The sequence below is a fragment of the Rhinopithecus roxellana genome, chromosome 15, assembly GCF_007565055.1.
Source record: "Rhinopithecus roxellana isolate Shanxi Qingling chromosome 15, ASM756505v1, whole genome shotgun sequence".
Classification (NCBI taxonomy): Eukaryota; Metazoa; Chordata; class Mammalia; order Primates; family Cercopithecidae; genus Rhinopithecus; species Rhinopithecus roxellana.
Genome location: NC_044563.1, coordinates 58,849,319 through 58,875,277, shown reverse-complemented (window position 1 = coordinate 58,875,277; position 25,959 = coordinate 58,849,319). Strand labels below are relative to the sequence as shown.

The window sequence follows — 25,959 nt, the reverse complement described above, 5'->3', positions numbered from 1 at the left end:
GCTAGGTGTGCCAGGGGAGGGGGCTGTTTCCCGGTCTTTGTGTATCTCAGGGTCTGGACTCTTGCCATGCTCCCGGCCCCATTGGGGGCTGTAGTTCTGTCCCCTCCCCGTGCTGTGCTGTGTCTCTCCACAACCTCAAGTCTCTGGGCTGGCGGGCCTGGTTCTCAGCAGCGTGACCTGGCTGTGTTTTTTATTTCTGTGTGGGGCGGCTTGCTTTTATGGCGTCTCTGTGTGCGTGTCTGTCTTCACACTGTGCCCATCAGGGTTTTAGTCTTTGGGTTGTGATGCCCCAGTCATCCCAGGAGTGGCCCCCTCTGGCTTCCTGCTGTATCCCCCAGTGCCCACAGTGCCTGGTGTAGCAAAGGTCTGGGGATGGGGCTGGTGAGGGATGAGGGGCGCTGTGGGAAGGCTGGGCCTGCAGGGCTGTCCCGCCCAGAACAGGTGGGTCTGCTGTTCAGGCTGACAGCTGCACTGTCTGCCTCCTGCCTCCCCTGTCCACCCCTGCAACCCCCGCACACTACACCCGTGTCTGGGCACGTGTGGAGGGCTGCTCGTGCAGTGACAGGGAGCTGGCCTTGTTTTCCGTGTCTTTACCTGACAGCTGAGTGACAGGCCACTGTGCTCTGCCGCAGGGAGGAGGCTGGGAGAGGCGGGCATTGCAGCGTCAGCCTCCCCATGTCACCCCAGCCTCCTGGCATCAGGCCCAGCGCCAGCCCTGCCTCTCAGGAAGCCTCCCTGACCATGACCATCGTGGTGCCCGCTGGGCCTGATGGGGCCGTGTGTGGGCGGGGGAGGGTGGCTGAGAGGCCAGGACCGCGCCTGGCCTGGCCCTGCTGTCAGGGAGTCCCCATGCTGTCTCACTGAGGGGGAGGAAGGGTGGACACTGGTGACCTGCTGTGTGTGGACGGAGCTGCTCCACTCACTGCCGCCTTTGCCTTCACGGTGATGGACAGAGCTGCTCCGCTCACTGCCACCTTTGCCTTCATGGTGATGGGAGAGAGGGGTTATTTTCTCCATTTCATGGAAGAGAATGTGGAAACAGGGCCATTAGGTGACACCACAGTCACACAGCCACCGTTAGGTGACACCACAGTCACACAGCCAGTAAGGGCAGTGCTGGGGACCTGTGGCCTGTGGCTGCCCAGTTAGTCTGGGCGAGAACTTCAGGGACTGGAGCCCTGAGAGTCATGGGGTGGCTGAAGAGACTCTGGTCCTTGCTTTGCCACTCACTGGCTGTGTGATCTTGGACAAGTCATGTCACCTCTCTGACGTGGCCCTTCACCTGTGCAGTGGAAATGGGAACACCTGTGTCACAGAGCTGAGTGTGAGGCTGAACCAAGGCCATGTCTGTGGGGTGCTGAGATGTCCCTGGAGTGGGGTAGGGCAGGATTAAGCATCTGGGCCTGTCCTCGGGAGGCCTTCCTGGCCCCCCACACTCTCCCAAGCTCTCCATCATACAGTGAGCCTTGCTCCCACTGCCTCCTTCTGGAAGCTGCCCTGGTTTTTTAGAGGTCACAGGAGTACCAAGGATAGATGGTCTGCTTGTCTCCAGAGGCTCTGAGGCTCTGGTCTGCTGTTTCCGGAGGCTCTGAGGTGCCTTCCCACCTATCAGAGCCCAGGGCTGGCAATGGTGGGCTGGCAAGGATGGGGAGAGCCAGCCCCCCTTCTTCCCTGCCCCAAGGGATGTCCTTCACACCCCCACCACTGAGTTCCTAGCATGGGAGCTCACTTTTCTGAGTGTGCTTCATTATAGGACACTGGGGACAGGTCTTGCCCCTGAGTCCCTGGTCAGTGGGCGAGGGATCTGAAGTGGGTGTGCCACAAGCAGAGGGGGAGCAGTGGCTGGGTCAGGCAGGCTGGACAGGCCTGGACTCAGGTCCACTAAGACATGGGCCCTGGGCATAGCAGTGAATAGCACAGCCCCACTGGTTGAGTCCCTACCCTGAGGGACTAGAGGTGGAGGCTGGAGGGATGCCACAGACATGGACACCCTGGCATTGCCATCTGCACAGCACCTGCTCGAACCAGCAGGCCTTGATGGCAGGAGCCCGAGGTAGGGTCCCAGGTGCTCAGGCCAAGCCGAGACTTAGGAGGGGAGTGGAGAGAGGAGAAGAACCCAGAGATCTGGAGCCTAGAGGAGTTAGGGGCCTTGCCCAGGATCACTCTAGGGCCTTAGAGGGGTCAGGAGTCTAGGGGTCTAGGGCTTAGAGTGGAGTCTCTGCCAGAGAAGGGAAGTTGTTGGGGCTGGTGCTATCTGGGAAGGCTTCCTGGAGTTAGGGATGTGGGGGTAGAGGTGTAGGGACTGGTGGAGAGGAGCAGCAGGTAAGTTCAGTCCCAGGGGCTGAACACAAAGAAGACCCCCAGACAGGGATGAGCACCCTGTGCCTGGGGGTGTGAGTACAGAGACTGTATGACCCCTTGGGAACTCAGTAATTCAGGTCATCAGATCCATAGGATGGAGGCATCGGTGTCTGGGTTTCCTTTTTCCCCTCCCTAACATGAAGAGAATAATAACATCTACCTCACAGGGTGGCTGGGATTATTGAATAATATGTCATGCTTAGAACAGTGCCTAGCGCATAGGAGGGCTTAGTTAACATTTTTAAATGACAGAATTGGGATCCAGCCTTGTCTGAGACTGGCTGAGTCCTGATACTGCCCAGCTGTGTGACCTTCAGCACTGACTTCCCCTCTCTGGTCCACAGTGTCTTCCTCTATAGCAGGGTGATGGTGTCTACTCTTAGGGATGCTGGGCAGCCCAGCCCGGTGGGCATGTCCCCATAGCGCTGAGCCTGAAGGTGGGGTCTTCAGAGTTGGCAACTGGAGTGAGTGCTGGCCTGGAGTCATTGTTCTTTGCAAATGTGAAAGGTTATTGATTTTTTTAAAGAACCTTTTTCAATAGCCTGGCAGAGGAGCCAAGAAGTGGGTGGATGTGGCAGCGGCGGAGGAGTGAGGGCCTAACTGTATGAGGCCACATGTTTGAGGTGTAAGTAGGGGGCAGGGGGAGCAGCTGAGCAACTGGCAGAGTGGAGGGCCTGCGGGGGCCTCAGGGGAATAGCTGGGAGCCCTGGGTGGCAGGAGGGAAGGGGCAGGAGGGCAGGAAGAGGGAGTGGACGGGTTCTCTGGGCACCACATGGCTACAGGTGATGGGGTCTGGGGGCAACAAGACCCCTGTTCACCCTCTGCTCCTGTCCCCACAGGACATGCGGAAGCACGTGGCCATGACCCTGCTGGACACAGAGCAGTCGTATGTGGAGTCGCTGCGCACCCTGATGCAGGTGGGGCTCGGGGCCCACTCCCCTGAGAACAGCCTTTCTGAGCCTAGGAGTCTGTCAGATGGGTGTGAGCAAACCCCTTCCATAGACAAGGGACTGAGGCCAGAGAGCCGTGTCCCTGGCACCCATCGCCTTTCCATGGAGAGCCCCCAACATGGCCATCCCAGAGAAGGAGGAAGCCTTCGCCTGGGCAGGAGAGAATGCAGAGGGGCCAGGCTACCCCAGGGCAGGCGTCCCTACCCCACTGTTCTTCCACGTCCCCGTGGCAACCCTGACCCTGAACTTAGATCCGTGAACTCCCTCTGGTGTGCCCCCTCCATTGTATTCTCTGACTGGGAAGTAGGAGTTGAATTCAGTGTTGAGCACCTGCTGTGTGCAGGCCCTGTTCCAGGTACAGGAGACACAGGGATGAATAAGAGAGCCCAGCCCCTGCCACAGGAGCTCACCATCCTGCTGAGGACATAGTGGAGTATACGGGCACTCTAGAAATGTCGAGGGGCACCTGCTAAGCCTGGGGTCAGGGAGGTTTCCTGGAGGAGGTGCTCGCTTCCACCGAGACCTGTCTTCTTAGCAGCAGGAATGGCACATTGCAAATCCAAGTGAGGCCTGGCACATTCGGAGGTCCACGTGGCCAGCACAGAGCACAAGGCGCTGGTCCTATAGCGATGCCGTCGGAGTCAGCGGAGGCCACAGTGTGGGGGCCTAGAACACCAGTTGGAGGGAGTAGATTCTGCCAGGGTCCCTGGATGATCAGCAAAGGGCTTTGAGCAGGGGAGGTGTGTGACCTGATTCATGCTTCGTGAAATCTGTCTGACAGCTAGGAAGGTGGGTGGCAGAAGAGGAGGTCAAGGCCATTGACATTAGGCAAGGATAGAGGTTACAGGAAGGGAGTGCTGGGGACAGACACTCAGGAGGTAAACTGGTCAGGCCAGGCATGGTAACTGGTTGGATGTGGGGGGCAAGGTGGGGAAGCCCAAGATAATGTCTGGGCTCCTGGACTTGGAAAGCTAGGGCCCAGGGGAGAAGCACAACTGGAGCAAGGTGGCGAGTTCAGGCTCAGACATGAACCTGGGACGGCCCACAGCCTGGATGCACACATGGCCTGGGGCTGGATGAGTGTGGACCTGAGCTGAAGTGAGGCCTGGCAGTCACCGTTGAGGATGAATTTGCCCAAGCTAGCTGGGCAGAGTGACAGCAAAGGAAACATCCAGAGCATTCCCTCACTCACCATTCATTCATTCACTCACTCCACAAATCCACGGTGAGCCCCTTCTGCGTTCCAGGCAGCGTTCTCTGTGCGGGGGCATTAGTGGTACGGGCCTGTCTCCTGGAGCTCACGGGCTATGGCAGAGACCAACAGTGACCAGCCAGACATGACGCACAGTGACACATGGTGATGCAGAAGTGCACACACAGAGTACATACACACAACAGGGATACGCCTTAAAAGGAGGGAAATTCTGACATCCTACAACATGGATGAGCCTGGAGGACATGATGCCAAGTGAAAGAAGCCAGTCTCAAAGGACAAGCACTGTCTGATTCCACTTGTATGAGGTTCCTGGGGTAGTCAGAACAGAGATGGAAGGTAGGATGGTGGGTGCCAGGGAAAGGGCGCCAGGCTGAGAAAGGAGGGAATGGGGAGTTACTATTTAATGGGTACAGGGTTGCAGTTTTGCAGGATAAAAAGAGTTTTGGAGCTGGATGGTCACACATTATGAATGTATTTAATACCATTGAACTGTACATTTAAAATGGTAAATTTTGTATTATATATATTTTACCATAAAATACATTGTGTTTGTTTTTGTTTTTAAAAAGTGCATGGGGAGATGAGAACACAGAAGGGGGCCTGCCCTGGTGTGGGGGTCAGGGAGGGCTTCCCTGGGGTTGGGGTATTTAGCTGAGACCTGAAGGGTGGGTAGATTTCAGCAGAGAGAGCCCAGAGGGATGGCTCCCCGCAGAGGGTATGTCAGGGACAAAGGCCGGGAGGCTGGAAGGAACCTAGAGCAGCAGGGAACCAGAGCCGGGTGGCTGCAGGAAGGAAGGCTGCTGGGTATGGAGCTGGGCTTTACTGTGCACGCAAGGAAGCCATGGGAGGGACACAACCACAATGCCAGGCAGGAGGAGTAGACATGGCAGGGGCCTGAGGGGGTCCTTTGCCATCCCCCAGGTGAGAGTTGGAGACATTAGGGTCAGACAGTCCAGGGTTTAAGTCACTTGCGTCCTCATTGGGTGATACTAGCCTAATCACCTCACCTTCTCTGAGCCTCAAGTTTGCCTGCAAAATGTAGCTAATCTACCTATCTTCCAGCAAGAAGATTTAAAGGTGAGCCAGGCGCGGAGGCTCACACCTCTAATCCCAGCACTTTGAGAGGCTGAGGCAAGCAGATCGCCTGAGGTCAAGAGTTCAAGACCAGCCTGGCCAACTTGGTGAAACCTCATCTCTACTAGAAATACAAAAATCAGCCAGGCATGGTGGCAGGCACCTGTAATCCCAGCTCCTCTGGAGGCTGAGGCAGGAGTATAGCTTGAACCCGGGAGGCGGAGGTTGCAGTGAGCCGAGATCGTGCCACTGTACTCCAGCCTGGGTGACAGAGCGAGACCCTGTCTCAGAAAACAAAACAAAACAAAAAAACAAAAGGTGATGACGGCACCCATGTCTGTTCACAGGCAGGAGGCAGGAGCAGTGGAGAGCTGGGAGCAGACAGGGCCTGGGCGTGTCTTTCTGCCTCTGCCAGATCTCCTGGACCCATCCAGGGCTGCACTTGGGAAAGGATGCAGGACCTGTGGGTGGAGGAAGCCAGAGTGTTGGGTGAGCAAGGTGGAGGTGGACAGGAGGGTGTCACGTGAACCCGAGGACCGTCCCTGGAGGCAGCCCTGGAGTGTAGGAGGAGGACTGAGGTCTGACTCCAGGACAGGAGCATGACTCTAGAGCCAAGCCGCCAGCATTCAAACTTGGCTCCATCTCCTGGCCAGCTGTGTGACCCGGAGCATGTCACATAACCAGTCTCTGCCTCAGTTTCCTTATCTGTAGAGAGGGGATAATAATAGACCTGCCTTGAGTGCAGATAATTAAAGAGAGATGTTTATAATTTAGCATACTGCCTGCGGCTCTGCAAGCATGGTAAAAAGTTGCATTTAATCTTTGTATTAACCTTGTGAGGTAGATATTATATTCTTCTTTATATGAAGACTCAGAGAGGTTAAGAAACTTGCCCAGGGTCATCCATCTAGTGAGTGGTATTAGTTGACATTTACTGAGTGCCCACTTTGTGCCAGGCACTGTTCAGAAGAATGCTTGAGAACAGTGAGTTAATTCATATAAATCTGACTATAAACACCATTTTGCAAATGATGCAACTGAGACCCAGAGAAGTAAAGCTGCTTGTCCAAGGTCACAGACTTAGGAAGTGGCACACCCTGGGTTGAAACCCTGTCATTGTGACTCTGGGTCCTCCCTGTCACCCACTAGTCTACCCTGCCTGGAACATAGTGGTATTCAAATTGAGACTGGACTCTGTAGTCCCAGTGTTAACTTCCAGCGATCACTGCCCTCACTAATTGATAAGTGTTGTTCCTGCAGGCCAGGTGTTCAAAATGAACAAAGAAGTTAAATAGAAGTTAGGAGCCAGAAGGAGGGAGGATTTGAAACTAGGTCCTAGGGCTGTACCCCTTCCTCAGCGTCACCCTCACCCTCTGAGCCTATTTTCAACTCTAACACTCGAAGCTAACAAACACCCCTTTCCCTGACCACCCTGACGAGCCCCCCTCCCCTTGGCACCCTGATCCTACTCCTCTTTTGTGTAGCACTCACTGTCTTCCAGCGTTCTGTGTAGTAATTTACGTATTTATTGTGCTTCTTTCCTGCCTCCCACCATTCACGTATCAGCCCCACAGGGGGTCTGTGCAGTGAGGTGCCCAGTGCTTGCTGGGCGGACTGAGCATTGGTGAGTGAATGGGGCTTGTGCCAAGTTCCGTATTGGGCTCTCAGTCATTGTTTGCTCTTTCCTCCTGCTGTGTGCCCACTTCTGTGTGGGTGCCGGGACCCTGAGGTGAGCGGTTTAGCTGCTGCCCCTGCTCCTTGTGGAGCAGCAGGCCCTGACCCAGCCCAGGAGCTGGCTCACCTGTGGATAAGAGACTGCCTGCCTATCTCCTCACCGTCATCCTGGCCTTTTCAGAATCCCCAGCCAAGAGAGAGGATTCTGTTGAGCTTTACTTTCTCAAACTTGTTTTACAAAACAAGCCAGATTTTTTAAAATGTTTAATATAAATGTTATTGCAACATCACATATGCTTTTTCAAGCAACACTCTCCTGTTTCCTCAGCCTGCAGTTACAGTGTAGGGCCAGTAGAGGGCGACCTCTCCACAAGCGCACCGGCCCCTGAGCTGGGCCTTTCAAGCTAGGGGAACGTCATTGTGTGTAGATTTGACGTAAAATAACGGGAGTTTTAGTCACAGACTGGCCAGCAGATCTGAAATCTGTAAAAAAAGCGTTCGGAGAGTGTCATTAAGAGCCTCCAGTAACTTCCCATGTGGTCTTGTGATCTCCCACGACCCTTCCTGCTTTATCTTCACACCATTGTCGCCTTATTTATTTATTTATTTATTTTGCCGTTCAAGCTGGAGTGCAGTGGCACAATCTCAGCTCACTGCAACCTCCACCTCCCAGGTTCAAGCAATTCTCCTGCCTCAGCCTGCCAAGTAGCTGGGACTACAGGCGCACACCACTGTGCCCAGCTAATTTATTGTATTTTAGTAGAGATGGGGTTTCACTGTGTTGCCCAGGCTGGTGGCGAACTCCTGAGCTCAGGTGATCTGCCCAGCCTCGGTCTCCCAAAGTGCTGGGATTACAGGCTTGAGCCACCGTGATCGGCCACATTTACCGCCTTTTAACTGACTACAAGATTTCCCCACATTACCCATTCTGGAACTTGTGGTCTTCACATTTTAATGTCCCTAAATCAGGATTCATTCTATAGTTGGTAGCATATCATAATTTAATTGGCAACCAGTTTTTCTTAAATATAAAATAATGGCCAGGTGCAGTAGCTCATGCCTGTGATCCCAGCACTTTGGGAGGCCAATGCAGGCGGATCACTTGAGGTCAGGAGTTCGAGACCAGCCTGGCCAACATGGTGAAACCCTGTCCCTACAAAAAATATAAAAAATTAGCCAAGCGTTGTGGCGCACACCTGTAATCCCAGCTACTCAGAAGGCTGAGGCAGGAGAATCACTTGAACCCGGGAGGCAGAGGTTGCAGTGAGTTGAGATCACACCACTGCACTCCAGGCTGGGTGACAGAGCAAGACTTTGCCATAAAATAAAATATTTATTAGATTTGATGAAATATGATCTTTTTTTAAAAATCTTTTTTAAAAAATTTGTGTGTTTCATCAGACTAGATCCTAAACTCTATCAGGACAGGGATTGTGGTCTTTCTTATTCACTGCTGTCTCCCAATTCTTAGAGCAGTGGCTGGTATGTAGTAAGTGCTCAGTAAATCTTTGCCGAGTTAGTGGTGGGAGGTCTTTCAAGGAGCCCCATCTTGATTTCCTCATTCCAAGCTCTATTTGTTCACGCGTTAAACAAACCTCTCCTGAGCGTCCTTGCTCCCATTTTGTGCCAGGCCCTGGGCTCAGCAATGAGGGCATGAGCTTAGGTCTTCCCATCTCCCTGCTGGAGCTCTTGGTCCGGGTGATTCTGTGTGCACTCACACAGGGGCCCTGTGTAGGTGGGGTGGGGCAGCATCTCTGAGGGAGTGTGCACCGACCCTGTGGGTCCTTCAGGGCTACATGCAGCCGCTGAAGCAGCCAGAGAACTCTGTGCTCTGTGACCCTGCACTGGTGGACGAAATCTTCGACCAGATCCCCGAGCTCCTGGAGCACCACGAGCAATTCCTGGAGCAGGTTCGGCACTGCGTGCACACCTGGCATGCCCAGCAGAAGGTGGGAGCCCTGCTCGTCCAGTCGGTGAGTGGCCCCGCTGCTGCCAGCTCCCACAAGCACAGGCCCTCCTGGAAGGGGCTGGATGTGGCCATGGATCCCCACCCCCACCCACCCCACCTGGATGCTGACTCTGTTCCCAGATCTGACCACAGAACGTGGCTAGACATTGGCACTTACCCCAGCCCCTGGGTGGACTGAACTTGGACACTTCCCTACCCCAGAGCTTGGCCAGACTCTGGCACGGACTGCGACCCCAGCCAGACACTGACTCTGATCCTGGACCCTACCCTGCCCCCGGCTGGCACTGACATGACTCTAGTCCTGACCCCAAGCTGGTGCTGACGCTGACCCAGACCTCAGATGGATGCTGGTACTGACCTCCACCCTATCTTTACTGGAACCAAAATAACTGTCCTGGTCCTGACCCTGGACTTGGGCTGGATGTTGATGCTGGCTGAGTCTTGACTTTTTCTCCATCAGATATTTTCATCATAATAGCATACCTGTCTGCTAGGCATTGATCTAAATGTGTTGTATCTATCAACAGCCCTAGTAGGAGAGTGCAGTGTTTACCCTGATTCTAAAGTTGGTGACTGAGACATGGAGAGATTGGTAACCTGATGAAAGTTACAGTTAGGAAGTGGTGGAGGACTCAACTCCAGAAAGCCCGGTTCCAGTGCCCTGGCTTCCCCTACCCCATACTGCCTCACCACAGGCCAGATCTCCACTGTACACTTGTCAAGCTCCCACAATAGTGAGTGAGACCTTAGAAAAGGTGTTGACTTCGGAATTCAAAAAGAACATCAAAAGGAAAACCAATAAGCATTTAATTAAATGCCTGTAAAACATAGCATGCCATTTTCATTCATTGTTAAATTTAGTATTTATAAGAATTTAATTACATTTGAAAAACTTCCAATTCCATTTTATTTTGCCAGAATTCCCAAGAATACACCATGACTGATAAATCATAGCCAAATGCAAACTAAATGGTTTCTCAGAGCCACATAATTTCAAAAGCAAAATTGTAAAAATTCTTCCAAAAATTTTACAAGTGAAAAATTATATCTATTTCTGTGGGATGTATGTTTCAGTATATTTGCTATGCTGTGGGATGGGGCCTTGAACCGTCTTAGAATGTCCTTGCTGACCCAGAAACTGATGGGACCAGACAGGGGTGATGGGGTCCCAGCTTGGATTGAGTGCTGATGTCTCCAGCCCATCGTCACCCTCAGTGTCAGTAAGCTCAGCCCCCTGCCTAGACCTTGATGCTGACCATGGACTACGGCAAAGCCTTGGACCCCCAGGGAGGGGTCAGCACAGGATGCTGTGTCCCAGGGTGGGGGTGGTTGATGAGGGCTGTTTTCCTCCCTTTGCTGCTTCACGCCCTGCTCTGTCTGTCCAGAGGCAGGAGCAGTTGGCACCTTAGAGGGACAGGACTCTGGCTGGGCACGGTGGCTCACGCCTGTAATCCCAGCATTTTGGGAGGCCGAGGCGGGCGGATCATGAGGTCAGGAGTTTGAGACCAGCCTGACCAACATGGTGAAACCCCATCTCTACTAAAAATACAAAAATTAGCCGGGAGTGGTGGCGCGCGCCTGTAATCCCAGCTACTCCGGAGGCGAGGCAGGAGAATCGCTTGAACCTGGGAGGCGGAGGTTGCAGTGAGCTGAGATCATGCCATTGCACATTCCAGCCTAGGCGACAGAGTGAGACTCCGTCTCAAAAAAAAAAAAAGAGAGAGAGAGAGACAGAACTCTGAGGGGTACACAAACATCACTAATGTGGTCACGTAGCTTATCCATGGTACAGTTGAGACAGGAACCCAGGTGTCCTGGTTCCCAGACAAGGCTTCTGGTTAGAATAACCTCCATATTTAGTCCGCCATCAGCATCAAGCAGGTATTAGCCACCAGCTGTATGCCCTGCCCTGAGCTGGGCTTTACTGTGGGTGGGATGGGAGCACTTTTCATGGAGAGGGAGAACTTGTCCTAGGAGATCAGGAGAAGCCAGAGGCCAGCTGGAGTATCAGGCAGAGCTCTAGTCAGGGAAAGGAATACTTCCAAGAGGAGGCAGAACTGGAGCACAGCCCTGAGGCGGGGCGAGATTTGGATGAAGAAGGGCATTCCTGGGGGTGGGGGGGGATCTGCATAAGCAAAGGCCAAATGACTAGAATGAGTCTGTGTCACTCAGAGAACAGGGAAAGGGAGACCTGCCTGACTTCGTGAGGTTGGAGATCTAGGGATGGAAATGCCTAGTTGGAAGTGAGAGAACCAGGTCTGAGCTCACAGGATACATTCAGGTCTACATATGTGCATACATGAGCAGTCACACACAGATAATATGCGCACTCATATATCCATGTGTACACATGCACTTACGCCTAAACATGACCACACTTAGAGCCACAAGACACATGCCTGATCCCTTAGAGACTGTATCATTTCTAATTGGAGGGAAAAGATGGTGACTCATGAATCAGTGAAAACTAGGACAGGGTGAGGTGGGGTGAGGGATACCTTGAGGGTCCCCAACCTGCCTCCTCCTCCACAGTTCTCCAAGGATGTCCTAGTAAACATCTATTCCGCCTATATTGATAACTTCCTCAATGCAAAGGATGCTGTACGTGTGGCCAAGGAGGCGAGGCCTGCCTTTCTCAAGTTCCTAGAGGTACTGTGGGCTAGGGCAGGGGGATGGAGGTGACCCTCACTTTGGGCCAGCTTTGAGGGTCCCAGGAGCTCCCAGCATGGGCACCATAGCCCCGGCCAGTGGGCCAGCCTCTGCTCTCAGGGGGAGCTGGATGGGCCTTGCTGGGGACCTGTCCCTGGACATAGTCTCGCTGGCATGTCATTCCTCACACGGTGCCCATCCATGGGTTTCAGCAAAGCATGCGTGAGAACAAGGAGAAGCAGGCGCTGTCTGACCTCATGATCAAGCCTGTGCAGCGGATCCCGCGCTATGAGCTTCTGGTGAAGGTGGGCATGGAGCTGGGTGGGCAAGTAGGCAAGGCCTGGAAGCATGGGGGGATACAAGGAGGTCTAAGGCCCCTGCCTCGTTGAGCCTAACATCAGGGTCCCTAGGGGTCAGGTAGGAAAGTCCTCTTTGGTGTCTACCCATAGTCCCTCCTGCTCCAGTAGTCTGGGGCCCCAGGGGTAGCTAAGCAGTCAGGTCTGGTCCCCATTCCCACCCCAGGACCTCCTGAAGCATACACCTGAGGACCACCCAGACCATCCACTCCTGCTGGAGGCACAGCGGAACATCAAGCAGGTGGCTGAGCGTATCAACAAGGGTGTGCGGAGTGCTGAGGAGGCAGAGCGGCATGCCCGTGTGCTGCAGGAGATAGAGGCTCACATCGAGGGCATGGAGGATGTGCGTGCGCCCTGCCCCGCCCCACCCCACCCACAGCTGTGTCCACTCGGCCTCTGTGTGCATCTGTGGCCACCTGGAATCATGGCTGTGTCCATGTCCAGAACCACAGTGTGTTTGCATCCATGTCTACCAGCCTCTGGCCACACGTCTCCACCTGTCTGTGTTCTTCCACGTCTGTCTCTGACCTTGGGTCCCGTGACCTGGCAGTACAAGGTCGTTGAGAGGGTGGGCAGCATGCTGCTTCCATTGGCCTAGCCCATGGAGTGGGGCCGAGGGATCACTGGGATTTGTGGAGGGGATAGGGATTAATAACTGGCCTTCGAGATACCTTGTCCCTCCTGTCCCACAGCTCCAGGCCCCTCTGCGGCGGTTCCTGAGACAGGAGATGGTCGTTGAAGTGGTAAGAAGTGTCCCAGTGTCTGCCCAGCTGTCCTCACCTCCTCACTTTCTCCTCTCACCCTCTATCTGCAGGTCTCCCTGGTCTTTCACCCTGAGGGAGCCCTGGTTGAGTCCCCACTCTCTCTGGGCAGCTGGGGAAGAGCCCTCACCCTCCGTGGGTCTCAGTGTCCCCTTGGGCACTATGGGCAGGTGGGTGGGCTTCTGGATTGTGTCCACCCAGCCTAAATTCTGCCTTGGGCTCCACAGAAGGCGATCAGTGGCAAGAAGGACCGGTCTCTCTTCCTGTTCACGGACCTCATCGTCTGCACCACTCTGAAGCGAAAGTCAGGCTCCCTTCGGCGCAGCTCCATGAGCCTGTGAGTGGCTGGGGCGGGGTTTGCGTGGTGCCAGCAGGGGAGCAGTTGTCCCTCTCTGAGCCCCACTCCCCGACCCTGGCCAGAGTGCCCCATTGGCTCCCCACAGGTACACGGCAGCCAGTGTCATTGACACAGCCAGCAAGTACAAGATGCTGTGGAAGCTGCCGCTGGAAGACACAGACATCATCAAAGGTGGGTTTGATGCTAGGGGTTCTGGGTATTAGGGTCTTCCTCTGAGAAGCCTTCCTGGAGGGTCTGAGCTCCAGCCTGTCTGGCTGCTTGTCCAGCTGCTTTTCCACTTTTGGGCCTCGCTTTCTCATCCAGTGCAAGGGGGCTGGCATGAAGGACCCAGTTGGCACCCATGGAGCCAGACAATCTGTCCATGCACACCGCCTTCCAACTGGGCAGGGACCTACGCTGGCAGTGGGAGCTGGGTGGGGGTGGTGCACAGAGAGCAGCATCACTGTAATTAGCTATTGATTCATCTGTGCAAAATCATTTGAGCGCCTAGTATTAGATGATGTTGCACTGTCTGGTTCAGCGGTTTCACACACAGGGAACAGACACTCGCTTGAGTTACTGCAAGCAAAGGGTCGATTGGAGCCATCCATGTTGTTCGGGGCTGAGACTGTTGGGAGCTGAGGCAACTTCCAGGAGCCGCTCCTCCTGTGGCGTCTGTCTTTCTTCCCTTCTTGCTGAGTTGGCCCTGTTCTCACTGCTTTTAGCTTTCTGTTTCCTCCTAACTCCTGTGATCAGACCCAGACCGGCTCCAGGCTTAGCTGGAGGGGAGCTCACCTGGAGCTTGGCCCTCAGGGTAACAGGCAGGCTTGCCCGGCCCCTTGGTGAACCCAGGCCTGCCCCACTATGTAGGAGTACCACCTGATTATTACTCTAATTGGTCCAAGTCAATAGAAGGACCACCTTTAAGTTAGGTGCCCACTCCTGGTCCAGTCAGCTGTGAGCAAGAATGGGGCAGGGTCATATGGAAGAAAACATGGCTGCCCAGGTGGTGAGGGTTGGGATGGAACAGTTTCTGTCAAAAGGAGTAGATTGGCTTCATCTCTTCAGGCTGCTTTAACAAAAATACCGTAGACTGGGCAATTCATAAATAAGAGGAATGTATTGCTCACAGTTCGGGAGGCTGGGAAGGCCAGCAGAACTGCAAGGGGCCTGTGCCTCACAGAGGGTGCCTTCTGTGTGTCCTCACTTGGTGGAAGGGGTGAACAAGCTCCTTCAGGCCCCTTTATCAGGGCACAAATCTCATTTCACAGTGGTTCCCCACTCATGACCAGGTCACCTCCCAAAGGTCCATCTCTTTTTTTTTTTTTTTTTTTTTTTGAGACGAAGTCTCACTGTGTTGCCAAGCCGGAGTACAGTGGCGCGATCTTGGCTTACTGCAACCTCCGCCTCCCAGGTTCAAGCAATTCCCCTGCCTCAGCCTCCCAAGTAGCTAGGACTACAGGGGCGCGCCACCACGCCTAGTTAATTTTTTTTTTTTTTTTTTTTTTTTGTATTTTAGTAGAGACAGGGTTTTACCACATTGGCCAGGATGGTCTCGATCTCCTGACCTCGTGATCCTCCCACCTCGGCCTCCCAAGGTGCTAGGATTACAGGTGTGAGCCACCGCGCCCGGCCAGGTCTGCCTCTTAATACCAACACACTCAGGATTCGATTTCAACTTGTGAGTGTTGCAGGGACACAAATATTCAAGTAACAGCAGAGCTGTTCCCAGCCTCGACCTGGCAGGAAAGACCACTGCCATCCACCCGGCACACACTCTTCTTCCCGTAGACGTGGTGAGACAGCCTCCCTGTCCAGCGTGACTCCATCTTACAGTTACAAAGCGTGCCCTCCCCTCCTCAGCAGGCTGCCTCTCACCCCCATGGGGTTCCTGGTCACAGGGCCACTTCGGACAGGACTTGCCAGTCTCAGGATCCATGTCTTTAGTGCTGTCATGACCCGTCCAGGGACGCCTTACCATTCTGTAACCTGTGGCCCAAATACTAAATTTATATACACCAATAACACACTCTATAAACTAGATTGGAGAAAAACAGGAAAAGAAACGCATTTAGGAAAAAGCAAAAAGAAACTTCTTTTCCCTTGATTTCAAGACACATGTGTCCTGGCCCAAGGGTGGAGGGACAGCTCCATGTATGGACCACTGGTCCACAGTGTGCATCCCAAGCCTTGGGTTGAGGGTGGCAGGGCATCTGCAGGACCAGCCACTTGGCAGTGTTCAGGTATGGGATAGGACCACAGAAATCCAGGGCACCGTGCACTGCCCCCTCCTTTGTGGGGCGATGAGTGTCTTGGTCAGCACATTTGACTGCCTGGGGCTCTGTCTGCTCTGCCCCTGCTCCCATGGCAGGCTGCAGCGCCGCAGCAGTTCCATGTCAGCTGGAGCCTGCGTATCGCAGAGCCAGCCACCATTTCATACTCCGTGCTCTCCCGGGAATTCTCCATGGGCCTGACACCCTGCATGACATGGCTCTGAATCAGGCCCAGTCCCCAGCTCTCAGGCCTGGGGTTCCTCTGGGAGCTGCGTATTAACTTTTTCCCCAAGAGTTTGGGGTTTCTGTGCTCTCAGTTTGTCAGGCCTCTCCCCAGGCCCAGCTGCAGGCTGTGCAGTGAGGGAAGGAGAGTCTGTCCCAGCCTGACCTTGTCTGTCTCTGTATCTGTCCACGGCCTTCCTCTCTCCCCGCTAGGGGCATCCCAAGCCACCAATCGGGAGAACATCCAGAAGGCCATCAGCCGCCTTGATGAAGACCTCACCACCCTGGGCCAAATGAGCAAGCTCTCTGAGAGCCTCGGTTTCCCCCACCAGGTCTGTGCCCTCTACCCAAGGCTGGGGAGCCAGGGGGTGGGAGGCTTCTGACCCTATCTCAGAGATAGACAGCCCTGACATTTGCCTGGGGGAAGAGACGTTCCTTTCCCTCATCTGAAGGCAAAAATTGCAGCCTCCCTGCATATGGGGGAAGTAACATGTTCCAGGTCTGAGGGTGGAGACATAGCTGCATCCCCATCCAAGGGTGACAGAGGGCCCATCCCCCATCTGTGAAAGGAATCCAGGCCACCTCTTGGTCTGAGGGAGGAGACAGTCCCACTTGCTGTCTGAGGAGAGAGGCAGGTCTCCACACATTCTCAAGGGCAGGCGCAGGCTGTGGTGAGATGCTGGGGCCTGAAGCCTGGGCCCTCTTCCCCACAGAGCCTGGACGACGCACTGCGGGACCTCTCAGCTGCCATGCACCGGGACCTGTCGGAGAAGCAGGCACTGTGCTACACGCTTTCCTTCCCGCCAACCAAGCTGGAGCTGTGCACCACTCGGCCCGAGGGCACCGACTCCTACATCTTTGAGTTCCCTCACCCTGATGCCCGCCTTGGTTTTGAACAGGCCTTTGATGAGGCCAAGAGGAAGCTGGGTAAGCCAAGGCACATGCTGGCCCTCTCCTCCTAGAGCCTCCAGGCAGGAGGCCAGAAGCATTTCACAGCTGTCTATGACTTCAGGAGCCAGAACCACAGTGCCCTGTGCTCCGGCTCCACCTGGTGGGGAGGGGGGCTTCTGCAGTGAAACATCAGACTAAATAATAGCTGTGGCCTCCCTGACAGGGAGGGGATTCCATGGATAGGGTCTCACTGTCTGCTGGACCTGCCCCATAGTGGGCACTGATAGCCAAGACCCTCCATACCCTTCCTGCACATACTCTGAGCAGGGCTAGATCAGGGAAAGCTGTTGATCATGGTCATGGCTTAGAAGATCCATAGAGACCTCTGGGTCTAACCCCAAGACAATACACATGGGAAAAGATTGAGGCCAGGAGCGACTGCCTTATTCTAGTGTGGCTTGGATCAGGCCTCCCCCTAGAGAGACCCTGAGGGGCAGGGGAGGAAGGGGAACGGGCAGGGGCAGGACTAGGGTGAGATGGATGCTGTGCTAAGCAGGGTCTGTCTATCCATCCATCTCCACTACAGCATCCAGCAAAAGCTGTCTAGACCCTGAGTTCCTGAAGGCCATCCCCATCATGAAAACCCGCAGTGGCATGCAGGTATGTCTGCATCTGGGTCACGTGGGTGCACGTTTTCAAAGCCAGCAGGTGTTCAAGAATTTTTATTTTGTGTATGACATTGTGTACATACCTTGAACATTACTATTGCTCCTTATGTCTTGGAGAATTCAGCTCTCTGTACGTGTGTGGGTGCTATATATGTATTACATGTATACATGTATATGAGTATGCCTCGTACATATGAAGAAAGGCTGTATAAATGACGGGAAGTTGCTTCATTTATGTGCTTGTATGAGGCTGCATACGTATGTACAGAGGTTACCAGCATCACATTTTTTCTATGCATGTATCCATGATTATATCCAGGAATGTGTGTGTGTACATGTAGGCATGATGCCCGTATCCCATAGGCATGAGTACATTTGATGTGTAGAGGGTCACATGGGCAAGGCACAGTGGCTTACGTCTGTAATTCCAGTACTTTGTGAGGCCAAGTTAGGAGGATCACATGAACCCAAAAGTTCAAGACCAGGCTAGGCAAGACCCTATCTCTACAAAAAATTTAAAAGTTATCCACGTTTAGTGGCGTGCCCCTGTGGTCCCAGTTACTCAGGAGGCTGAGGTGGGAGGATTGCTTGAGCCCTGGAGGTCAAAGCTGCAGTGAGTCATGAACCTACCACTGCACTCCAGCCTGGGAGACAGAGCAGAAACCAAAAACCTATCGCAAAAAAAAAAAAGAAAGAAAAAAGTGTCCTGTGCCACGTGTATGTGTACGCGTGTGTAGAGGGGTGTATCGGGCATCCATACACACCCATGCAGGCCTGCCTCCCTCCATTCTGCCCGGGTTTCCCAGGAGTGGGGAATGCTGGCAGCAGTTCCGCCATTCACCTTCTCCTGTCCATTGGCTCCTCCTGCAGTTCTCCTGCGCGGCTCCCACCCTGAACAGCTGCCCGGAGCCCTCGCCTGAAGTGTGGGTCTGCAACAGCGACGGCTACGTGGGCCAGGTGTGCCTGCTGAGCCTGCGCGCCGAGCCGGACGTGGAGGCCTGCATCGCCGTCTGTTCCGCCCGCATCCTCTGCATCGGGGCGGTGCCCGGGCTGCAGCGTCGCTGCCACCGGTGAGGCCTGGGCAGCGGGATGGGCTGCACCGTGGGCCTGGGAGACCCAACCCCTGTCCCAGCACACGCTGAGGTCTCCCCAGCGTGGTTGTGGGCGGGGCCTGGCGAGTGTGGGCGGGGTCGGTGGGCGTGTCTGCTAGCGGGGCCCTGTCTGGCTCGTAGCTGCTCTCATACTCACTTTCTCCTGGCAGGGAGCCTCCTCCATCGCTGAGGAGTCCTCCAGAGACGGCACCGGAGCCCGCCGGGCCGGAGCTGGACGTCGAGGCCGCCGCGGACGAGGAAGCCGCGACGCTCGCGGAGCCTGGGCCACAGCCCTGCCTTCACATCTCCATTGCAGGCTCGGGCTTGGAGATGACGCCGGGCCTCGCCGAGGGTGACCCCCGCCCAGAGCTGGTGCCCTTTGACAGTGACTCTGACGATGAGTCTTCGCCCAGCCCCTCGGGGACGCTGCAGAGCCAGGCCAGCCGGTCCACCATCTCCTCCAGCTTTGGCAGTGAGCTTTGGCCATCTCCTCCAACTTGGCGCTGGCAGGCAGGGTGGACTGCTCAGAGAAGGGGCGAGGAGGGATCAGTGTAGGGCAAAGGCATGGCGTCAGACCTCAGGATGTTAGCACACAGAGCAATGAGGGCAGGGAATGTGACACCGAGGATTCAGAGGACAGTGGGGCAGTCAGGCGGGATCATGAAGACCCTGGAGCACTCAGCTAAGGAAGATGGGGTGGGGACCCACGGTGTGGCCACTGGGTCCAAGGGGGTCAGACGAGATCAAAGATTCCGTAGCGCTGAGCTGTGGGTGAGCAGAGCAGCAGGCTGGAGCAGATGCAGAGGCCTCGAGGATGGGGAGGAACATCTTCGAGAGGCCCTCTGGAGGGGCATGGCCAGGAGGGATGCATGGCCTAGAAAGATACCAGGTTCCAAGCCTGGCAGAGGGGGATGGAGCCAGAGACCTTTGTCTCCCTCAGATGAGGAGACCCCGAGTTCCAAGGAGGCCACAGCAGAGACCACCAGCTCAGAGGAGGAGCAGGAGCCAGGCTTCCTGCCACTGTCTGGCTCCTTTGGGCCTGGCGGTCCCTGCAGCACCAGCCCAATGGATGGGAGAGCCCTTCGCCGCTCCAGCCGCGGCTCCTTCACCCGGGGCAGCCTTGAGGACCTGCTGAGTGTCGACCCTGAGGCCTACCAGAGCTCCGTGTGGCTGGGCACTGAGGATGGCTGGTAGGGACAGGGGAGGGACTAGGGACACAGTGCCAGAACTCTGAGCTCCCTGCTCTGGAAATCATGTGGTCTCCTGGAGCTGAGGCAGGAGGGCTTTGGGTCACACCTCAGGGGTACTGCTAACCAGGGATGTCGGTGGGTCTGACAGTCCCAGGGAGGCTGTGGGACCTCCGTACCTCGGGCAGGCACCCAGCATTGAAGACATGGTGCTGTAGGCAAAGAGGTGGAGGGATGACTCCAGGGGCTGGTGTGTCCCAAGCATTTGTCCCAGGTGCACACCCCGATCCACAGTGTCCACGTGTACCAGTCCTCCGACAGCATCCGTGACCGCAGGAACAGCATGAAGCTCCAGCACGCAGCCTCTGTGACCTGCATCTTGTAAGGCCCCAGGGTGGCCCTTCCTGTCTAGACTCTTCTCGGCCACACGTGCAGGCCTCCTTCTGTTCACCTGGGCCCCCTGCTCTACTGTCCCTCCTCTCTGTGGAGGCTGAAAGCCAGAGGCCTGACCCTGGGCTAGTTATGCCTCTTACACACTGTGTGAGCTCGGGAAAGTCACTCCCTTTTCTTAGCCTCAGGCAACCCCCACCTGGAGAACAATGGGTGGGAAGAGGTGGCCTCTTGGGAGCCATACCCATTCTATCTATGGTTCCCCTGGTCCTGGGTGACCCACTTTGGCTGCCTGAACTCCCTTCCTCCTTCCTCTTTTCCCTACCCAGGTATCTGAATAACCAGGTGTTTGTGTCTCTAGCCAATGGAAACCTTGTGGTTTACCAAAGGGAAGCAGGTGAGTATCTGCTCTCCCCCACACCCTGCCCCTATCCCCTTACTGGTGTTGGGGCTGTCTCCTGGAGATGTGGCTTTGGGCAACTCCCAGGCCCTCTCTGGGACTTGGTGTCCTTGCTTATAAAGGGGAATGCTAACATCTCATTTCACGGGAGACTGAGGCTCAAATTTAGAAATGGAGTGAATTTCCTGTTTTCTTTACCCCACTCCAGGTCATTTCTGGGACCCCCAGAACTTCAAATCAGTGACCTTGGGCGCCCAGGGGAGCCCCATCACCAAGATGGTGTCTGTGGGTGGGCGGCTGTGGTGTGGCTGCCAGAACCGAGTCCTTGTCCTGAGCCCTGACACGCTGAAGCTGGAGGTAGCAGGGGGTGGGGGGATGGAATTGGTACCGTGGGATGAGCTGGGTCCATGTGAGAGGAAGACGGAGACCATGGTGGGGGCATAAGCACCATCCAGCAGAGGGCTAGGGCCTTCCTCTGACCACAGAGTGACGCTGGCCAGTCCCTGTCCTCCTTCAATCCTCATTTCTTCTCTAGCTGATGAGGAATACAGTAAGTGTCCCATATATATTAGGAATCTTATTCATCCTCCTGCCCACCCTATCTCTCAACTCAGGTTTTAGGGTCCTTTGGGGATAGGACAGGAGTCCTTCCTGATGTCAACATCCATTAGCATTAGACTCTGGCATTTAGTGCTGCACATGTCACTTGCGCACATGTCAGAAGTATCCAAGGGCAATGGGTTCCCTTAATTTCCCTCTCACTTATTCCATTGTTGGCTGGGCAGGAGTCCAAAGCCCTGGGTTCAGGCCCCAGCTCTGTGACTGACTTGCTGTGTGACCTTTCCCTTCTAGGCTTCAGCTTCCCCACCCGTCCAGGGGGAGGCCAGTGACTGATTTTAAAATCCTTTAAGCATTGAAGTTCTCTGATCCTTAAATCACTCAAGTTTAATGGGGAAAGAGCACCTCCATTGTAATTCCTGAGAATTAAGTTGGGAGGTGCTGGTGAAACCAAGCTTTGAAAGGTTAATCAGACCAAGGACCAAATGCTAGTGTGAGTTGTGAGGGATGGACACTGGCGAAGCTCCAGGCTAGGGTGGGCCAAGGGAGGCAGGCCTGCCAGTGACCCCTCTTCTCCCCGCCTTCCCCAGCACACATTTTACGTGGGTCAGGATTCAAGCCGCAGCGTGGCTTGCATGGTGGACTCCAGCCTGGGTGTGTGGGTGACGTTGAAAGGTAGTGCCCACGTGTGTCTCTACCATCCAGACACCTTTGAGCAGCTGGCAGAAGTAGACGTTACCCCTCCTGTGCACAGGATGCTGGCAGGTACTGAGCTCAAACTACCACAGCACCCTCCTTGGAGCCTTTCTGCCCGATCGTAGAGGAGGCTGAGGCTGAGCCAGGGTCCGAATTCGGCCCCAGCTGTGGTCTGTCTTCCACCCCAGGCTCGGATGCCATCATCCGGCAGCACAAGGCTGCCTGTCTGCGAATCACAGCGCTGCTGGTGTGTGAGGAGCTGCTGTGGGTGGGCACCAGTGCTGGTGTCGTCCTCACTATGCCCACCTCGCCCAGTACTGTCAGCTGCCCACGGGCGCCACTCAGCCCCACAGGCCTTGGCCAGGGACACACCGGCCACGTCCGCTTCTTGGCCACAGTCCAGCTGCCAGATGGCTTCAACCTGCTCTGCCCAACCCCACCACCTCCCCCAGACACAGGTGGGTCAGTGCCATCATACCCCAAGCCAGGGATCATGGACGTTTGGTTTAGGACTTCCCACTGTCCTGCCAGAAGAGCTTTTGAGAGGGAGGAAAAGTGTCACATAGAGCTGGAGGTGGCATATGAGACAAGAAATAGGCCATGGAAGTCCCCCAAATGAAATCTAGGATAGTGTATATGTGTGTGTCTGTGTGTGTGTATTTGTGTGTGCACCTGCATGTGTTGTGTGTATATAGAGGTCTGGCCAGAGAAATGTCACGGGAGACAGGGAGGGAACTATAACCTAAGAGGTAGAATATGTCACAAATAGAATATGTATATAGGAAATACGTCCTGTTGTATATATTTCCTGTATACACCAGGAAATAGCACAGGACTAGAAATGATATAGGGCAGGAAGTGGAATCAAAAAGTGATGCACAGAGCAGGAAATAGAAATAGCAACAGAAAACAACATAGAATGGCACTAGCACAGAAAATGGGCTGAGAATTAGAAAGTGAAACAGCAGGGCACCAGGCGCGGTGGCTCACACCTTTGGGAGGACGAGATGGGAGGACTGCTTGAGCCCAGGAGTTCAAGACCAGCCTGGGCAACATGGTAAGACACCATCTCTACAAAAAATACAAAAAACAGCCAGGTGTGGTGGCACACACCTGTGGTTCCAGCTGCTCAGGAGGCTGAGCTCAGGGAAGTCGAGGCTGCAGTCAGCAGAGATTGCGCCACTGCACTCCAGCCTGGGTGACAGAGTCTCAAAAAAATAAAAATAAAAATATGGCCGGGCGTGGTGGCTGACACCTGTAATCCCAGCACTTTGAGAAGTTGAAGGACGTGGATCATCTGAGGTCAGGAGTTCGAGACCAGCCTAGCCAACATGGTGAAACCCCATCTCTACTAAAAATACAAAAACTGGCTGGGTGTGGTGGCGGGCGCCTGTACTCCCAGCTACTCGGGAGGCTGAGGCAGTGAGGCAGAGGTTGCAGTGAGCCAAGAGTGTGCCATTGCCCTCCAACCTGGGCGACAAGAGCAAAATTCCGTCTCAAAAAAAAAGTGAAACATCAGGAAATGAGGTACATCAGGAGGTCACAACCAGAAAAGTTTTGCTTTGGCAGGACAAGAAATGATATTCCCAAGAGGAAGTGGCCATGGAAGGCAGGAAGCAGTAAAGCCTCGGGTCAGGAGTTGTCTGGGTTCGCAGAAGATTTAAGCTACCTGGGAAAGGGCTGTTGGAAGTAGGAGGCTTATTTAATGCAAGGACATTGTGTGCAGTAATCAAGAGAGAAAGTGGCGTCTTACAGGGCACTTATATTGTAAAAAGAAAAAAATCAAAAGTGGTGTCACCTTGGGAAGTTATGTCACTCCTGACTAGAGAATACAGATAGGACATAAGAAGTCTGGCTGCCAAGAAGTGGGCATTTCTTTCTAAATAACTTCCTAGCTAACAGAAAGTGGGATTCCCCCATAGGAAGTGTGCACATCTTCCTATCTTCTGGGGTATGGGAATTCAGGCCCCGATGGGACAGTGAGGCCTCCATTCGCCCCTAGGCTGACAGATCCTCCCCTCTGCCCCCAGGCCCCGAGAAGCTGTCGTCACTGGAGCACTGGGACTCCCCTCGGCACCGAGGCCCCGCCTCGGCCAGGCCTAAAATGCTGGTTATCAGTGGAGGTGATGGCTATGAGGACTTCCGACTCAGCAGTGGGGGCGGCAGCAGCAGTGAGACCGTGGGCCGAGACGACAGCACAAACCACCTCCTCCTGTGGAGGGTGTGACCCTGTCTGCCGTGGTCCAGGACTCGCTCGCCTACCTGCCCTCGGCCTGCTTGCCTCTTCCTAGCCCATATGCAGACTTTGACCAGGAGTGTCCGGCCAGGGGCACACGTGTCTGCGTGGGCTCTGCCTTGTCTTCTCGGAAGCATTCCTGATAGAACACCCACTGAGCAGCCAGGCCATGGCTTCTCCCGACCCTCTGGCTGCTTCGGTGCTCCCAGTCATGATCTGGTGGGGGACGTGGGCTGACCAGGACCTCTGACCCTGGAGCTTCTACCAAAGACACAGCCAGGTCTGGACCCCATGGGGGCTGGGGAAGGCCATGTGCAATATTTGAAGGGTTTTCTAGAGGGCAGCAGGAAGGCTGGGAAATTCCCCATGTACAGTATTTATGTTCCTTTTTAGATGTGTACCTTCCCAAGCACTTATTTATGCAGTGACCTGGTGACCTGGGGTGGGGGTGACTTGAGGAAATGACATGAGGAAAAGAAACCTATTCCTGCCCTGGGGACAACCCTGGGACTCTAACCAAGCCTTCCTGGAGAAACCCATGCACCCCTGAGCCCCATTCCATTCATACAGACACATGTACGCACACTGCATGTCCAAGGCGCTAAGCATTGCCCGTTGACATAAACTTTCCAGGGCCCGCCTGATTGGGCTGCCCTCAGTCCTCTAGATCAAGATGCTGACTATTAGGGGGCAGTGATTGCCATCTGGGGACCTGCCAGGCTTCGTCATTTCCCAGTTTGTTGGTGGTGCCTTTAGTGGTTCCCTAATTTGGGAACACTGATGGCGCCTTGGACAGGGCTTTCTCTCAGGTAGGAGAAATGGGCCCATGATCTCCTCACAGTCGCCCCCAGTCCTTGGCCCTGCTTCCCTGTGTCTCATGCACTGGCACATACGGTCACCTTGGAGGGCAGACCTAGGAGCCCCTCACTCTGACCACTGAATCCATCTCCACACCCCTCCTGCCAAGGGAAGCCCCTTCAGGAAGGACCCCCAAAAGCTGAAGGGCTGAATGTAGCCTCTTCAATAGAGAAGGCTTCCACTTGAGAGCAGCCTCTGCCTGACCCCCTGGACTACAGGGAGCCACTCTGACCCTCAGCCCCCTCACTTCTTCAGCTAAAACTCCAAAGGTTTGGTTTCAGATGGGGTTTGTTTTGTTCTGTTTGGTTTTGGTTTTCTTTGGGGTGGGTGGGTCATTGTGTTCTTAGATTATGTTTCTCTTGCTACCAAACAGTCATGTATTAACTCTCTTTGGATGATGAAGTTTAAAGAGTCAATAAATAGAAACACCAGATGACTGCATTGGTGGCCACAGTGGCCTCCTGTCAGCAACCTCAGGGCTCAGTCTCCCTGGCCACATGGGCCTTCCGACGTCCACACACTTGAGAAGAGAGGCCTTGGAGACCCAGAAGAGTGCTGGACGGCGAGGTTGCCACGATTTGCTGTGTTACCCTGGGCAGGTGTCTGGGCTGCAGTTTCCTCATCAGGAAAATAAAGGGGTTGTACTAGTCCAGTGCTTTGTAACCAGGGTTACATGGTAGAGTTCTTGCAGATGACATGTAAATGTGGAAACGTGATACATAAATTATTTACGTATTAATCAAGAGCTTCTGAGTCAGTGGGCCTGGATGGAGCTTGGGAATCTGAAGCTTCAGATAAAGAGCCAGGCCCCCCGTTGAGCCTGTCTACAGCTCCTCCAGGAAACAATGTTCTCCAGCAAAGCCTCACAGCTGGAGAATGCTGATGAAGGCCAAGGCCCTGCTCCAACCCTCCGAAGGCTATGGAGCAGGGGTAGAATCCAAGTCTGTCTGATTTCTGGTCTGAAGAGGTCTGTCATTAAATCAGACACAAGAACGCATAGGCCCAGCAACATGGGGCCATGCTGTGCAAGGACAAAGAGCCCTCCACACCAGAGTGCACCTGCAGAACTCGTGGCCATCACTAGAAAAGAGTACATCATGCCTCAGCTCTGCTACACGCATGAACATTTCCAGCCTAAATGA

The 25,959-nt window shown here is 54.5% G+C and overlaps 1 protein-coding gene across 3 annotated transcripts in view; it reads left to right on the top strand.

The window, feature by feature from the left end:
* ARHGEF17 (Rho guanine nucleotide exchange factor 17) overlaps positions 1-25,533 on the top strand; it is a 60,920-nt gene extending 35,387 nt beyond the window's left edge. For all 3 annotated transcript variants that reach the window (XM_030918670.1, XM_030918669.1, XM_030918667.1), the window contains 20 exons: positions 3,201-3,278; positions 9,066-9,248; positions 11,777-11,893; positions 12,106-12,198; positions 12,416-12,592; positions 12,942-12,992; positions 13,238-13,347; positions 13,454-13,539; positions 16,056-16,174; positions 16,556-16,769; positions 17,320-17,393; positions 18,272-18,471; positions 18,663-18,964; positions 19,433-19,682; positions 19,974-20,060; positions 20,399-20,466; positions 20,678-20,826; positions 21,618-21,792; positions 21,912-22,181; positions 23,754-25,533. In XM_030918670.1, coding sequence (XP_030774530.1) covers positions 3,201-3,278; positions 9,066-9,248; positions 11,777-11,893; positions 12,106-12,198; positions 12,416-12,592; positions 12,942-12,992; positions 13,238-13,347; positions 13,454-13,539; positions 16,056-16,174; positions 16,556-16,769; positions 17,320-17,393; positions 18,272-18,471; positions 18,663-18,964; positions 19,433-19,682; positions 19,974-20,060; positions 20,399-20,466; positions 20,678-20,826; positions 21,618-21,792; positions 21,912-22,181; positions 23,754-23,950 — 3,000 coding nt within the window. In that variant the 3' untranslated portion in view covers positions 23,951-25,533. The remainder of the gene's footprint in view (positions 1-3,200; positions 3,279-9,065; positions 9,249-11,776; positions 11,894-12,105; positions 12,199-12,415; positions 12,593-12,941; positions 12,993-13,237; positions 13,348-13,453; positions 13,540-16,055; positions 16,175-16,555; positions 16,770-17,319; positions 17,394-18,271; positions 18,472-18,662; positions 18,965-19,432; positions 19,683-19,973; positions 20,061-20,398; positions 20,467-20,677; positions 20,827-21,617; positions 21,793-21,911; positions 22,182-23,753) is intronic.
* The last annotated feature ends 426 nt before the right edge of the window (positions 25,534-25,959 follow it).